Here is a 16788-nt window from a genome sequence, read left to right as displayed (position 1 = left end):
GGGAATTAGAGTTTGAAATTCTGAAAGTATGCCGAATTATTAAGAGTGCCTTTTTGACATTGTGGAAACCAAAGGATTAAGTCAGTGGCGACAGAGGGTCTGCAGTTCAAGCTCTTAGCTCGAAGTCATTTTCTTGTCTTCTTTGAGTTTAGGAAATCCCAAGCCCCAGGAGGACAGCAGGCTGTGATGGTATCCAGGAAGCATTCGCCGCACAGCAGAATCGCTCTGTAGAATATTGGGCCGTTTCCGAGGGTGTTCACTGCCCAGCTGTTCTCAGCTGGGAAGGGGCTCCCAGGACTTGGACCCTTGGCATGAAACACTATATCAGCAGCCTTTTCCAGGCCTGGGGTGGGGCGGTTCTCCCAACACCGAATCTTCACTGCATGGTTTGAATTTCACCTCAAAAAGGGCACATCTGGGGCACCTGGGTGGCTCAGCCGTTAAGTGTCTGTCTGCCTTCAGCTCAGTATCCTGGGATTGGGCCCCATATCGGGCTCCTTGCTCAGCAGGGAGCCTGCTTCTTCCTCTCCAGCTCCCCCATGCTGCGTTCCCTCTCGCACTCTCTCTGTCATAAATAAATAAAATCTTAAAAAAAACAAAACAAAACAAGACACATCTGGGAGCATCATTCGCACTTCACAGCTAAAAGGAAGCCCGAAACTTTAGCTGACAGCCAAAGCAATATTGAAATGAACAGTAATAATATAAATGATGCCGACTCGTTTTTTTTGCACCTCATCCCTCTGGCTGTTTCAGTTACTTAACGTTTTTGTTGCATCGAGCCCTTTTAGATTAGCATTAAATTAGCATATGTCAGAATCCTGCTTCATACTGTTCATTCTTGCTTCATGTGAGCAGTTTTGTTTTCCCAGCCAGACTAAGCCGTTCAAAGACAGGAGCAGGGGTAGCTCTGGAATTTCTGTGAAGGAGAGGCTTAAGGTGGAACGGGGGACTCCTCTGGAAGCTGGATTTGCCAAGCACATGCTCTCTTTTTACATGGGTGGTATGTTGATTTGGGGAGGGTGCTGATGGAATCTAGGGGGACTTCCCGTCCCTCCAAGCCATGCATTGTGCCAGTCTCCCCCAACACCTAGCACAGGGCAGGCCATAACGGTGCTCATTAAATATTCCTGATAATGTGTTATCATGTCTCTTCCAGTAAGAAAGACAACACAAATTAGTGGAAAGAATGTAGATGTCAGAGTCACATGGCCTTAGGTTTGAATCTTAATCGTTTAGTGGCTTTCGGCAAAATGGCTCTGCTCTGAGCCTTGGTCTCCTCATTTGTGCCTTCTAGGGTTCTTTTGAAGATCCAGTGCATAAAGTACACACAACCCTAAGTCCAGGGCCCAGCACTTGGTGGGCATGGAAATTCTAGCAGGTGCTACAGTGGCCTGTGCTTTCCCCAGGGAATGGACTGCTATTGGCATGTTCCCGCCATACAATTCCTAAATAGGTTATTCCTAACCTGTGTGTTATTTCTGCCCATTCCTTCTTTATCTGACTAGCCACAGGGCTCGGTGGCGTGCCTCAGCTGTTGCGGGGGCCACTCCCCTCGGGCCTGGTGTGGCGCTGCAGTCAGAGAACACAAGAGGCCCTGCGTTCGTTCTCACAGCTCAGTTTTATGGTCTCAGATCTGGTGGGTACTCGATTGTTTTTGGTTTTTGGCAGTAGATATTATTTAATTTTCCATGAGGGAAAAAAAAGAACTTTCTGAACCAAATGGCCATTTTCCTTAATGACAGATATATACTGTATTTCCAAAGTGTTCTGAAGCACGGTTGGGCAAGTCATACTACTAACTTAAAAATGGAAAATCATTCAGGTCAACACGGTTGAGTTTACTGAACACCTTTACAGTAGCGCTTGCCTGGAGGAATATACATAAACATAAGAGAGAGTCCCTACTGTAAATCTTAAAACGTAATTAGGAATCGGAGTTATAAACATGGGAGGAAATTGGAAACCAGCCCACCAGGTTTATAAATACGATTGAATTAGGAGGTGGAGAGCTGTGAGTTTTTGCAGATGAGAGGGCTCTCGGTGCGGTTGTGGAGGTTGGAGTCATTACAGAGAGAGGCAGATGGGGCTGGATGGATCAAAGCATACCAAGTCAGGTAACAGCCCGACAGGGACTTGGAGGAAGGGCCTGGGGTTGTGCGCGTGGGCTGGGGACCACATTGCCCAAGTAGACGAGTGGACAAGGAGAGACCAGATGAGGCCTCGAAACCTCGAAAGCCAGAGTTGGCCAGATGGGGACTGACATACTGAAAGCCCTAGTTTAAGAAGATGAGCCCAGGGCCCACTTGCAGAATGGGTCCAAGGAAGGAAGTCCAGGAGGAGAGGATGGGTGCAGATTTCTAAATTCAGCGGATCAGGGTCTGAGCTGTGATGGCAGCAGTGAGATAAGACAGGAAGGGTTAAATCCAAGATACATTTAGGAAGAAGACAGAACTTGATGACAAGTAGAATATATAAGGGATGAAACAGCGAGAAGCATCAAAGACGACTCTGTGGTTCCTTGCCTGGGATATTTGTGGCGTCCCCGAAAAACAAAAGTTCAAGTCAATAAACTGAGATCTTCTTCCCAGAGACCCAGCTGTATCATTCCTCCTGAACTTGGACTGACCTTTTGTCGAGTAAGGTGTTTCAGTTCTCTGTTGCTTTATAACAGGCCTCCCCAAAACCTTGTGGCCTAAGGCAACAACGGCTTACCATTTCTCCTACTCCTGTGGGTTGGCTGAGGTTCAGCCGGTGGTTCTTCTGCTGCTCTCATCAGGGCCCAGTCAGGTGGGTGCATTCCCCTGGGGGCTCTGCTGGGGCTAGGACATCCAACACAGCTTCAGGCCTCTACTTGGGTAACTGCTCTTTCTAATAGTGTACTCAGGCCACTCACATAGTGGCTGGCTGGCTTCCAAGAGAGAGGAAGCAGAAGCTGCCAGTCCTCTGAAGGCAAGAACTCAGAAGTCCACCACGTTCTGTTGATCAAAGCAAGTCACAAGGCCAGCCCAGATTCAAGGGCAAAGGAAATTGATGCCAACTCTTAAAGTAGATGGCAGCCCACATGTATGGGGAGGAGCAAGATTATTAGAGCCTCCTTTGGAGACTAACATATTAAATCACCAAAAATTAAGTTTTGGAGAAGGAACTCCCACCAAAAGAAAACTACCACTGTGATACATCAGGGCCGTACGGGGGTCAGGATCCTTAGGAACTCTTACTACCTTCGCTAAAGGTAAAATTTCACAGGGGAAGAAAAGTCGGTGTTCACTTATTTATATGGATGAGCTCATAGGGGATTCAGACATGAGTAGTGCTGCTCGTAGAATCAGTGCGACTGACAAAGGAAAGCTGATGTTTAGAAATAAAGTTAAAGAAGTATGGTGGGGCCATGTTGGGATAGGACTTGGACCAAGATGGCAGCTGCCAATCTGGAATGGAAGTTGTAGGTGGCTAGGACGGAGGGCAATGTGCTTGTGGTCACAGCTTGTGGCTGAGAGAATAGATGAGTCTACACTTAACCCATTGATTCTCTGAAGGACATATTTGAAATGATTTGTCCTCTGATAGGACACCAGCGGTATCATCTCAGGTGAGCTCCGTTCTTGCTCCCATGGAGGGAAGAAATCAGCTACTGAGATACCAGCTTGAGGTTCCAGGGGCAGAAGATGGTCTCCACACAAGGTTAAGTGACTTAACACAAGCAGAGTCACTGCATTTCATTTCTTCATGTCTGAAGAAGCAGATTTTACTTATAAGACAAAGTAAAAGGAGTCCTGCAGAGCCAGGGAAGTTTTCCAAAATGCAAGATAAGAACTTTGCTTCTGGTTTCTTAAACAGATATCCCAGATCTGGTCAGAGCACTGGAACAGAAAACATAGTAACAGTCAGGGCTTCTTAAATAAATTGCCATCTGAAGATTTGTATTCAAATTGAGCTTTTGCCATAATGGGCATGCTTTCTATCTTTGTCAGGAGTTGTCTGATTGCCAGGAATGGAATTCACTCAAATTAACTTGAATGAAAATAATTTTAAGGGCATAGGACTATATTGCAGAACATCCCATTCCTGTGTCCCAAGAACCTGGGAAGAAAGTACCTACTCTTGCCATCTCTCTCTTGGGCCACATGGTCTCCCACCTCTGCCTCTGTCTCAGGATGGCATCCATTCTTCTTCCTCTTTGTGGAGCAGAAGAATCAGCTCACTTCTCAATTCAGGTGGCCCAAATATGGCTGGTTGCCTTAACCCCCACTTGACAAGACCCCTGTAAGTCCAGCACTCACAATTCATTAACTGAAGTCCCAGTTCCAGCTTCCTGGGAGAGAGAATCTCATGGGCCTCACAGAAGTCAGTCAGAGGATGGAGTCCTTTGGCCTGTTCCCAACCAGCAGTTGATGCTCTGAGAAGATGGTGGCCCTTAGAAAAGGGTTGTTGGCCATGGGGGTTCCCATGGAGGTGTACACAGCACCTTCACAGTGAACCACAGTTTTGTCCAAATGTAAAGGTGGCTAGTCAGCTGCCTGGATGCTTCCCACCTGTTCCTTATGATGCAAAAGAACAGTAGTTCCCAGATTAATCTGAATAGAGGACCATCTCCCTTCAGCCACCTCTGAAACTTTTATCTCTGGCAAGACCTCTGAACATCTGAAGAGAATGTTGCTGATTAACTGTCACGCATCTTAAAGCACCAACTATGATAAACAAGGGGTCTGCTTGTATTTTAAGAGGATTTTTAAAGAATTGAAAGTGATGAGGCCTCTTTGGTAAGAGGAAAAATGCATGACCAAGCCACAGGACTTTAAAGTGGTCTTGAAAGTAAAAAGGAATTTGAGAACAAATATCCTTTTTCAGATTGACTCTTCCTCCCCGCTTCTGGGAAGAGCGAAGGGTGGGACACGGTCTGGAAATGCACTCAGTTGGCCAGTAAGGCTTTTGAAGACTGCATGACGTGTCTTCTCCGGCGAGACTTCGAGCCACACTTTCCAGCGCGAGTCAGAGGGCAGTGGCACCCCTCAGAGGCTGGCCACTGTCTCAGGGGCTGGCCTCATGGCACACCAAGTGTGGAGGGGCTAATGTGTTTGAGAAGTCAGTCTTTAATCTGACTTCCATTCAGTTCACCAGACCGGCCCCATGAGCAAAAGGAACAAAACCACAGAGTGAGTCTCTACCACCCGAGAGCTTGCTCGTACCCTCTGGTTCCATCTTCTCTGCCCCCGTGGAAGGCCCACAACGTCAGCAGTCCGTGATTTCTTCTCTGTCACATAGAATAACCCTGTCCATACCGCCTCCCTCAGAGGGCTTTGATTTCCACGTGAGATGCTTATGGGAAAGTGTACTGTGTGCTCACCAGCTGTAAGAGATCGATGTTTTCATATCTGGAATGAAACCCAGTTTGTTGAGGTGGCTGCCTTTGATTTTGCCTTTTAACTCAATGCTATTTTAGTTTTCTGTTACTGAGCAAGTGGTTTCTGTTTGTGTGGTGAACGATGAAAGCCCTATTTATATATACACTTGGCCCTTCAACAACGCAGGGGTTAGGGGCACTGACCCCCTGCCCAGTCAGACATCCGCACATAACTGTTGACTCTCCAAGAACTTAACTACTAAGAGGCTGGTGTTGACCAGAAGCCTTACTGATCACATGAGCGGTCAGTTAACTCAGACTTTGTACGTTACATGTATTATATGCTGTATTCTTAAAATAGAGTAAGCTGGAAAAAAAGACAGTGTTATTACGAAAATCATAAGGAAGAGGAAATACATGCACAGTCCTATCCTGTAAAAAATCCACGCATAAATAGACACGTGCTTTTCAAACCCGTGTTGTTCAAGGTTCAACTGTAATGAGAATGAACACTGTTTATTCGGCACATGTTATCCTTCCAGGCCTCGTGGTCTTTACTTTATTTACATTATCTCATTTCAATTCTCCAAAGAACGCTTTGGGGCCCTGTTGCTCCTCGTTCTACTATTGATGAAGCTGGGGCCAGAACTCATGCTGAGGTCTGTCGGACGTGGGAGCGCACGTTAGGGGCTGCTGTAGGGCGCTCGCTGCTCCTGAGCCGATGGCAGTAGTGCCAGCGCCCGTCCGCGGAGTGCCGTGACCTGGGATGGGAGCGTGCAAAACAAATCTTGAGCTGTGGCATGATTGCTGGAAAGTGGGGAGCCTAGATCTCCCCCTTTAGAAACTGTTTCTGTTTTTCACACAACTCTAATAAGCGTGGCGGTATTGTTGTAAGCATAAGCAGCAGCAAATAAAGACGAGGGTACACACACACACACAGGAGCACAAAGTAGAGGTTCCCTGAGACTCCTTCCAGTTCCAATGTTCTGAGCGGTCAGCAGCCTCGGCGGTAACCAAGGGCACAGACTTGACTATTGAAGCCAGATACGAGCACGCAAAAAAAGCACACCAGCCTGGGTGAAGGACATTTGACAACCTCAAGCCACCAAGAGAAACGTAAAGTAGGTTAAACTGAGGGGTGTCTGGGTGGCTCAGTCAGTTAAGTGTTGGCCTTCAGCTCAGGTCATGATCCCAGGTCCTGGGATCGAGTCCCATATTGGGCTGCCTGCTCAGCGGGGAGTCTGTTTCCTCCCTCCCTCTCTCTCAAATAAATAAATAAATTAAATCTTTTTAAAAAATTAAAAAATAAAGTAGGTTAAACTGAGTTAAGTTTAAAAAAAAAAAAAGAAGTAGCTAATATGTTTTAGAAAGGTTCTGTCCTAAATGATGAGGATAAAACTTTAAGTTTTCAAGTTAACCTTTCTGGAAAACTCAGTTATCCTGAGTGGTGATTCGAAGAGTCAGAGAGGACAGTATGCAGGCAGAAGTCAGACCCTGCGCTCACTAGCTTTAAGTGGGTGTTGTCACGCAGGTCAGCTCTGCCTTTTACTTGCCCCCTGCTCTGTTCCTTCACTGCTGCTGAAGAATTACCTTCACCCACTCACTCCGTGATTCCAGCAGGTGGTGCAGAACAGGCCCGGGCATCTGGGATTCAGTTTTAAGGCACCGGCTCTGTGACTGGGACTGTACCAGGCCCTGGGAATTGAACAGTGTGTGGAAGATACAGTCTTACCCTTAAGTCATACATGGTTCGTTGGGGAGAGAGACACATGAGCAGGTGTTTAGAATTGAGGCTGCTACAGGCCCACAACAGGGACATATGACCTTATTTGGGGGGCAGGGTGCTTCCCCAGGGGAAATAGTGCTTAAGCTACAATGTTAAGCAGAGAGAGTATTCCAAGCAAAGGAAAGAGTATGCGCAGAAGTCGGGAGAGCAATGTGTCATGAGGAAACTCGCAAATACACTATCACTTAATTGGCTTTCATCTAGAACATGAGCTGAGCTATAGAGAGAGAGGTCATGCTGGAGGGGGAGGGGAAGTGGAGCGAGCAGCGCAGATCAGGCAGGGCCTTGTGTACCATGTGAGAGAGTTGGGACTTCATCCTGAGGGACTTAGAAGGTTGCAAGCAGGACCCCTGCCTACCCCTCCAGCTCCTACTACTTTTCCCTCTCTCTGTCGTTGGTTATCCTCACTTCTTTTTGTTCCTGCAAAGGCCAACCTCATTTCAGCCTTAGGCCTTTGCCCTTCCTTCTGCCTGGAACAGTAAAGATTATTCTGGTTGCAGTGTACTAACTAGATTAGTGTAGCGTGCACCTGGAAATAGGGAGATGGACTAGCAGGCCAGGGCAGTAGTCTCAGTGGGAAGGGACATGGCAGTGTGGAGACAGAGACACGGACAAACATCTGCAGTATCTTGGGAGGTAGACTCGATGGTGTCTGGCAAGCAACTGACTCAGGCCAGACAGGCATGATACCTCAGGCCATTGATATCAGATGGATGGGGCTGCAGCGTCGGAGGTGCTGACTTCCAGAGATCTACCCCACTACCCCACTGGAACATGAGCTGCCTGGATTTGCTCAGCAAATTGTGAATAACGCTTATAAGTTCCAGCTGCATTAGTACAACCCATAACCTTGTTGATATCTAATCTTAACATTTATGATTATGTGCCTTGGGCTCTCTGTAAACTAATCCACAATAACATGCTTACTTCTGATCGTAATAGGATAAATGAGACAAAAATCAGAGTAAATGACCAGGGTGATGATGATCGAGTAGTTCTCATTAAGAACCATTGAATGCATGGTTCAGGTTTCCGTGCATAAGGTCCCTTTAACAAACTCGGCTTGTGGGATGTGTCCCTGACTAGAGATGCTTAACTCACTGCATTTGTTTAAACTCTAAAACCCAGCCATTCCCAAGCCAGGCTCCCACTGAACACCAGCCTCCTACTGCCTAGAGTTTTTCTGTTTACATTCGCCACTATAGAGATCTGGTTTGTTTCCAAAAGATGCATTTTAACATTTGTGTGGTGAGCCACATTTGTTATATTTGAACCATGTGTGACGCAAGGGAGAAGGGTAACCACTTGGCTGGAGGGGGAAGGGTGACTCTTTGGGTTAGCAGTGGTACTTCCTGCTGATTTAACAGGAACTGGTTAGATGTTAGATGGTGGCAGCAATTACACACAGAGACACACATATATTTTTACCTGCCAACAGGCTAATGTGGATGTAAAGTTTGTTAAATTGGACCATGCTGTTTACTAGTCTTTTTTAAAATTTTATTTTTAAGTAATCACTACACCCAGTGTGGGGCTCTAACTCCCAACCCTGAGATCAAGAGTCACACATTCAACTGACCGAGCCAGCCAGGCACCCCTGTTTCCCAGGGGTTTTTTTTTGTTTTGTTTTGTTTTGTTTTGTTTTAAGATTTTATTCATTTATTTGAGAGAGAGAGTGGGCAAATGAGAGAGAGAGACCACAAGCTGGGGGAGAGGCAGATGGAGAGAGAGAAGCAGACTCCCCACTGAGCAGGGAGCCTAAAGTCGGGCTGAATCCCAGAACCCTGGGATCACGACCCAAGCTGAAGGCAGACGCTTAACCCAACTGAGCCACCTGGTGCCCCTCTGTTTTCTAGTCTTAAACACAAAGGAGAAATGCTTTCTGGGGGTCTGTATGACTCACTTGGAATTGAATAACGTATAATTCTTAGCTGACCTAGAAGTGCTTCTAGGAAAAGCCTCATTCATGTCTTATTAATAATATCTTCAGTTACATAAACTGAGGAGCCAAGCAGATAAAGTAGGGGAAAGGGCTTCATCTGATAGTGAAGTGATTCATAAATTAATAACAGAGATGGAAAACTAAGGTCCAGAGAGGTTGATTTGTCCATGGCCTACAATCAGCTCATTCCTTCATTCAACGTGTATATAGTATGTATTATGTAGATGTAGTAATTCTCCATTACTATACCACAGATGACCCTAGAACTTGGTTACTTAAAATGACACCCACTTACTATCTTATTACATCTACGTCTCCCTCTCCCTTTGCCCCTCCTGCCACTCACACACTCTCTCCCCTTCTCGTTCCCTAAAATAAATAAATAAATCTTAAAAACAATAACAACTAATGGGGGGGGGCACAGGCAGGGGATGAAAGGCTTCCTAGGGCTTTTCCTGCCCTCCAGCAACTCTGAAACATAATTTACATATTGCAGCTTCTCTGTTTTGAGGAAATGATTCCTAGTTCTCTTTAATGCTCAATTCTATCAATACTGAACAGATTAGTTAAAGGTGGACCTTGGGCCACACATACTCTTCAGAAGAAAACAGAAATATGGCATTTGCCAGAGGACTTCCATTTTTAAAGCTTGTTGCTTGTTATTGATGTGTACCTTAAGAGTGGAAATATTAGCTGAGATGAAAGTACCTGGCACAAACCACTGTTTCTTCTTGGTGTTTCACAGCCAGATGTTGTGAAATTCTTTTGTTTTTCTTTTTCCTCCAGTGCCTGGAAACCTTGGCTGCTATAAGGATCATGGAAACCCACCTCCTCTAACGGGCGCCAGTAAAACGTCTAACAAACTTACCATACAAACCTGCATCAGTTTTTGTCGGAGTCAGAGGTTCAAGGTAATGATTCTATGGCTCTATATCTGTAGGAAAGCATGAAGATGTAAATGCAATCTGCCGAGATAACTTAAAAATATATATACTTTTTTTAAACCTGTCAAACCATGGAACTGTTTTTCTGCCAAGGAGGAACTGGAAGAAGAGCAGGGCTTGGCATTCAGGAGTGTGAGGCAGCGTTCTTGTCTAAAGATGGGGAGAGAAAAGAGGAAAATCCCCCAATATCTGTATCCCTATTTGACCTCTGACAGAATTATGTATTTCCTTGTGCCCTTGAACGTTATGAGCAGGGACATCTCTGGCTTCCCAGGGGATCTGGGAGTAGGCCAAGGCAGTGGTTATTTCCTTACTACATTAGGGGCCCTAGCCTGGACAAAATACTTTCTTTTCTTTCTGTCCTTTCCTCTATTTGCAATTTACTCCTTGATTATTAAGGTTCAGTAATCCTATTGTTTGCTCTATCCTTCCTTCCTTCCCTCCTTCCTTTTTCCTTCCTTTCTTTTGTCCTTCCTTAATAATTCAGTGAAAAAGCCATTAATCAGGCCCAAGCAAGGAGAGTAGCCTGCAAGGTCAGGGGCTTTGTGAGGCTGGTGGCCCAACCCGATGGACTGACTGGTTGCCTGCAGAGCATATAAGTAAATATACTGAGGATAATGGGAGCCAGATTTCTCACTGTTGGAGAAGTGAAGCCTATAGTATCAGGCAGGGATTGAAGTTATTAATGTAGTATATGGTTTTGATATATAGAGAGACAGATACGGAAATAAGTATAAACATGTTTGTAGGTCCGTGTGTGTGTTTGTATATACATATATATTTCTTACCTCTGTCCACTGAGAGGATCTGGGAACAGTGACACAGTGGTTCCACAGAGCACACTTAGTGCTCAGATCTTGCTTTCTAGGTATTGTTCTTTTTTTACTTTTTTTTTAAGATTGTATTTGTTTATTTGACAGAGAGAGACAGTGAGAGAGAGAGAGCACAAGCAAGGGGAGGGGCAGAGGGAGAGGGAGAAGCAGGCTCCCTGCTCAGCGAGGGAGGGAATCTGACGCTGGACTTGATCCCAGGACCCTGGGATCATGACCTGAGCTGAAGGCAGATGCCTAACTGACTGAACCCCCCAGGCACCCCTAGATATTGTTCTTCACTAAATAAGAATTAGGACTCCATCCTAAGAAAGTGCAAGAAGAGCCTGAAGCATGTTGTACAATAAAGTAAGGAATGGTGAGGGCTGTCAAAAGGACACAGGAACCAACTGGAAGGGTCTCCACTGTCCAACTCTAACATAATTTGAGCTTTAAAACAAAAAATGGTAGCAATAGGGGCACCTGGGTGGGTCAGATGGTTAAGCGTCCCCCTTTGGCTCAGGTCATGGTCCCAGGGTCCTGAGATGGAGCTCAAAAGGGAGCCTTCTTCTCACTTCCCCTCTACCCCTCCCCACTGCTCATATACGCACCTGCGTGGGAGTCCATCTGTCTCCTTCTGTCCCTCTCCCCCTCTAAAATAAATAAAATAAATCTTTAAAAAGAAAGAGCAGCTATCAAAAAATCTAAAGCTAATGTCATATTCAACAGTGGAAAGTTCAGTTCTTTCTGCTTAAAATTAAGCACAAATGATGCCCAATCTCACCTCTTCTATTCAGCACTGTACTTGAGATCCTCACTAATGAAATAAAGCAAGAAAAAGAAAGCCATGTAGGTTGGAAAGGAGGAAATTTTTTTCTTAATTTATGGACAACATGGTCAGGTATGTAGACAGTTCTACATAAAAATAATAAGTAAATTTATCAGGGTTTCATGTTATAAGGTCATATACAAAATCAGTTGCATTTCTACGTACTAGCAGTGAACAATTGGAAAATAAAATTTTTAAATTCCATTTACAGCAGCATAAATAATCTCAGAACTACAAAGGATATTAAAGACCTATATCCCAAATAGTGTATAACATTGCAAGAGAAAATTAAGATCTAAATAAGTAGAAATACAGACATTGTGGGGTGTCTGAGTGGCTCAGTCAGTTAAGTGTCCAACTCTTGATTTCGGTTCAGGTCATGATCTCAGGGTCGTTTGGCTCCTCACTCAGCAGGGAGACTGCTAGAGATTTTCTCTCTCTCTCTCTCTCTCTGTCCCTCCCCACCACTCTCTCTCTCTCTCTTTCGCTCTCAAATAAATAAATCTTTTTTAAAAATGCAGGCATTGTTCATGGATTGGAAGACTTAATATTGTTAAAATATCAGCTTTTCCCAGGTTGATGTATGGATTCAGTGCAATCCCAATCAAAAATGATAGTTTTTTTTTTTAATTGTTAAGCTGATCCTTAAATGTTACATAGAAAAGCAGAGAACCTAGAATAACCAAAATAATTCTGAAAAAGATCAACTCTGGAGGACTCATCCTGCCTGATCTCAAGACTTTCCGTAAAGCTATAGTAATCAAGAGAGTGGTATTGGCATAAGAATAATTGCATATATCAGGGTTAGCAAACAGTGGTACGTGGGCCAAAACTTACTACCCGTCAACCCAGTAAATAAATTTTCAACTTTTGTGTGACAGGGACACTATGAAGAAAATGAAAAAATAACTCACAGAATAGGAGAAAATATTTATGAATCCTATATCTGAGTAAGGATTTAATGTCCAGAATCTATAAAGATCTCTTACAACTTGACAATAAAAGGACAACTGAATTAAAAAATAGGCAAATGGGTTGAATAGACATTTCTCTATAGAAGACACACAAATGGCCAATAAGCACATGGAAATATGCTCATATTATTAGTCTTGAGGGAAACGCAGATCAAAACCATAATGAGATATCGCAACAATAAATAACCCATGGCTATAGGTAAAAAAAAATTTTTTTTTTAAAGATAAAACAAGCATTGGTGAAGATGTAGAGAAATTGGAATCCTTATACTTTGCTGGTGGAAATGTAAAATAGTGCTACGGAGGGACGCCTGGGTGGCTCAGTTGGTTAAGCCGCTGCCTTCGGCTCAGGTCATGATCCCAGCGTCCTGGGATCGAGTCCCGCATCGGGCTCCTTGTTCTGTGGGGAGCCTGCTTCTCCCTCTGCCTCTGCCTGCCACTCTGTCTGCCTGTGCTCGCTCTCGCTCTCTCTGACAAATAAATAAATAAAATATTTAAAAAAAAAAAAATAGTGCTACGGAGCAGCTAAGACAGCTGCCATGGAAAACAGTTTGGCAGTTTCTCAAAAAGTTAAACGTAACCTTTTAAACCAGCAATTCCACTCTTGAGTATATACCTAAGAGAGTTGAATATGTATGTTCACACAGAAATGTATGCGTATGTGTTCATAGCGGCATTATTCAAAATAGTCCCAAACTGTAAATAACTCAGTGTCCATTAACTGGTGAAAAAATAAATACATTGTGCTATAGCAATGCTTTTTTTTTTTAAGATTTTATTTATTTATTTGACAGAGAGAGAGAGTGCAAGCACAAGCAGGGGTTGCTGGAGAGGGAGAAGCAGACTCCCACTGAGCAAGGAGCCTGATGTGGGGCTCGATCCCAGGACCCCAGGATCATGACCTGGGCTGAAGCCACCCAGGTGCCCCACATCCATACTTTTGAACACAACTCAGCAACAGAAAGAAGATACAGTAAAACATACTGATAAACACAACAACATGGATGAATAGCCAAAACATTATGCTAATTGGAAGAAATCAAACACAAAAGAGTACATGCACAACTCAAAATGGATCTTGGGTCTAACTAGAATGTGAAACTATAAAACTTTTAGGGGAAAAGAGGGGAGAAAATCTTCGTGACTGAGGTTTACCTGGGTTTACATAGAAATTACTTAGGTGTAAGTAATATCAAAAGCATGATCCGTAAAAGAAATAGTTAGTAATTGAGCTTCACCAAAATTTAAAACTTTTGCTCTGTGAAAGACATTTTTTTAAAGAATGAAAAGACAGGCCATAGCCTAGAAGAGGATATTTGTAATTGCATATGCAGCAAAGGACTTACATGCAGATTGCATACGAAAACTAAAAACTCAATAGTTAAAAAAAATTTTTTTTTTTAAATTTGAAAAATGGGGCACCTGGGTGGCTCAGTTGGTTAAGTGACTGCCTTTGGCTCAAGTCATGATCCCAGAGTCCCCGAACAAGTCCGCATCAGGCTTCCAGCTCTGCAGGGAGTCTGTTTCTCCCCTCTCACGCTCTCTCTCACTCTCTCTCTAATAAACAAACTCTTTAAAAAAATACCTCAAAATTTTAAAAATGGGCAAATGACTTGATACTTCACCAAAGAGGTTATACAGATGACAGATAAGCACATGAGAAGATATTCGGTATCATTAACCACTAGGGTAATGCAAATGAAACCCATCGTGAGATACCACTACATACCTCTTAGAATGGCTAAAATAAAATATACTGACAATAATGTGTGTTGACAAGGATATGGAACAACTGGGACTCATACGTTGCTTTGAATGGTACAAAATGGTACAGTCACTGGAAAACAGTTTGGTGGTTTCATATAACCATAAACTTACCTTATAACCCAGCATCCCCATTCCCAGTTTTTTACTCTGGAGAAATGAAAGCTTATGCTCACAGAAAGCTATACACAGATATTTATAACAACTCTATCCATAATCATAAACAACTAGAAACAACCCACTGGATTAACAAACAGTGGTATATCTGTGCAATGGACTTACTACTCAGCCATAAAAAGGAGTGAACTATTGATCCATGGACCACTTTGGATAAATCTCAAAGACATTGCGCTAAGTGGAAAGCCAGTCTCAAAAGCTTACATGCTATATAATTCCATTTATATGATGCCTTCGTCCATTCTGCCTGCAGTAACAAATTACCATAGATCGGGTCAATAAACATTTATTTCTCACAGTTCTGGGGGCTAGAAGTATAAGATCAAGGTTGTTGGCAGATTGGGTGTTTAATGAGAACATGTCTCCTAGTTCATAGATGGCCATCTTGCTGTGTCCTCACGTGAGAGAAGGGCCCAGGGAGCTCTCTGGGGTCTCCTCTATAAGAGCACTAATCCCACTCACGAGGGCTCTGTTCTAGTGCCCTAATTCACCAGAGACTCCATGTCCACATGCCCTCACACTGGGAGTTAAGATTTCAACATACGGCTTTTGAGGGAACATAAACATTCAGTCTTAGCATGTGATATTTTTGAAAAAACAAAACCGTAGTAACAGCAAAGCAATAGGTAGTTGCGAAGGTTTATTTATGGAGGGGGAACTATAAAGCAGGTTCAGGATAGGAAGGTTATTGGGGCCGTGTGCCTGAGCTGCATGCTGATCGTAGGGATGGTTGTCAACAGGGGTTGAAGTGCATAGAACTATATACCATATAAATAGTTCTACCATATGGTAATAAATGAAAAATTTTAACGGGGCCTGTAATGAGTTTGTGGTGGGGACTAGCCATAAAGCACCTACCGCCTGGAACACAGTAAACGTTCAATAAAATGCGGAGCCGCTGTTATTAATGTTTCAAGTTAGTGGGTTTCCCCCCAGTGCCTGCCGTCAAACTCACTTAAACACAGTAGAGGTGCAGGCAGTAAAAGGTGTGCTCGCCCGAAGGGGAAACATGGTTACTGATAGTGTGTAACGAGCATCCAGGGAGGGGAGCAAGGCAGAGACCCCAGGAAGAGGGACCCAGCTGGGGGCTGACCCTGCCAAGCTCCTTCAGGGCAGCTGACACCCCAGACTGACACTTACCCAGTGCTGTTTCTCTGCTATGACAGTTTGCCGGGATGGAGTCGGGCTATGCTTGCTTCTGTGGAAATAATCCTGATTACTGGAAGTACGGGGAGGCAGCCAGCACCGAGTGCAACAGCGTCTGCTTTGGGGATCACACTCAGCCCTGTGGTGGCGACGGCAGAATCATCCTCTTTGACAGTGAGTGTGCCCTGTGCCCGTTGCTGCCCAAGACCCAGGAACGCTTGTGCCAGAGAAACAACCGGACCAGCCTTCATTCATGTAGCAATACTTATCAAGCACCTCCTGCAGGCCAGGCCCTGACCAGACCCTGGGGATGTAACACTGACCTAGCAGACTCGGGCCCTGTCCTCCAGAAGGAAGGACAGACATTTAGTTGTGCCATGTGCTCTGAAGAGATGAGGCCTGTCACAGGATACTTAGGAAGCCTAGAAAAGATGACCTTTGCAACTTAACAGACACTGGTATTGCTCGTCAGTATTAGCCTTAAGGTCCTCTTGTTTTAATTGACTTCAAGCCCTTTAATGTTTTCCTTGGCATTTGGTGTCGCAGCAGTTTTGCAGCTGAGAAGAGCATATGCTTCCAGCCTCCTCTCTGACCCACCGTATCTGTGAGATGCTGGCTAGGGGCAGGGTGCACTGCAGATGGGGTATGGATCTGGGGCCTTGATCTCTCCTGCACTGTGTTCTTATCCCTGGCCTACCTGATCCCTCCTCATAACCACCACCCCCTGCATCCCACTCAGTGATGGTAAGACTTTGGGAGAGCCATAGTACCAGTATAGCACCAGATTTGGGTAGAAAGTAGATTGTCAACAAGTGAGACAGACAAAAGGAAAGACTTGAGGTTACTAAGATATACTACAGAGTCCATAGGTCTTTGTTAGTCACTGGGATACAGTAGATATACTCTTGACATCTCAACCTGAGTGGCCCAGTTTCATGCAGAAATATCATATGCTCTATTAGTTTCCTAGGGCTCTCATAATAAATGATCACAAGCCAGGAGCATTAAAGCAACAGAAATGTATTCTGTCCTAGTTTGGGAGGCTAGAAGTTCAAAATCGAGGTGTTGTCAGT

The 16788-nt window shown here is 44.4% G+C and overlaps 1 protein-coding gene across 2 annotated transcripts in view; it reads left to right on the top strand.

Annotated features, from left to right (window-relative positions):
• Nucleotides 1-16788, top strand: part of KREMEN1 (kringle containing transmembrane protein 1) — a 65332-nt gene that overhangs the window by 32205 nt on the left and 16339 nt on the right. For both annotated transcript variants that reach the window (XM_047697665.1, XM_047697666.1), the window contains exons 4-5: nt 9859-9983; nt 15736-15889. In XM_047697665.1, the coding sequence (XP_047553621.1) occupies nt 9859-9983; nt 15736-15889 (279 nt within the window). The remainder of the gene's footprint in view (nt 1-9858; nt 9984-15735; nt 15890-16788) is intronic.

The sequence above is a fragment of the Lutra lutra genome, chromosome 12 (genome assembly GCF_902655055.1).
Source record: "Lutra lutra chromosome 12, mLutLut1.2, whole genome shotgun sequence".
Lineage (NCBI taxonomy): Eukaryota > Metazoa > Chordata > Mammalia > Carnivora > Mustelidae > Lutra > Lutra lutra.
The sequence above is the reverse complement of the archived record's forward strand: the minus strand, read 5'-3'. Positions and strand labels throughout refer to the sequence as shown.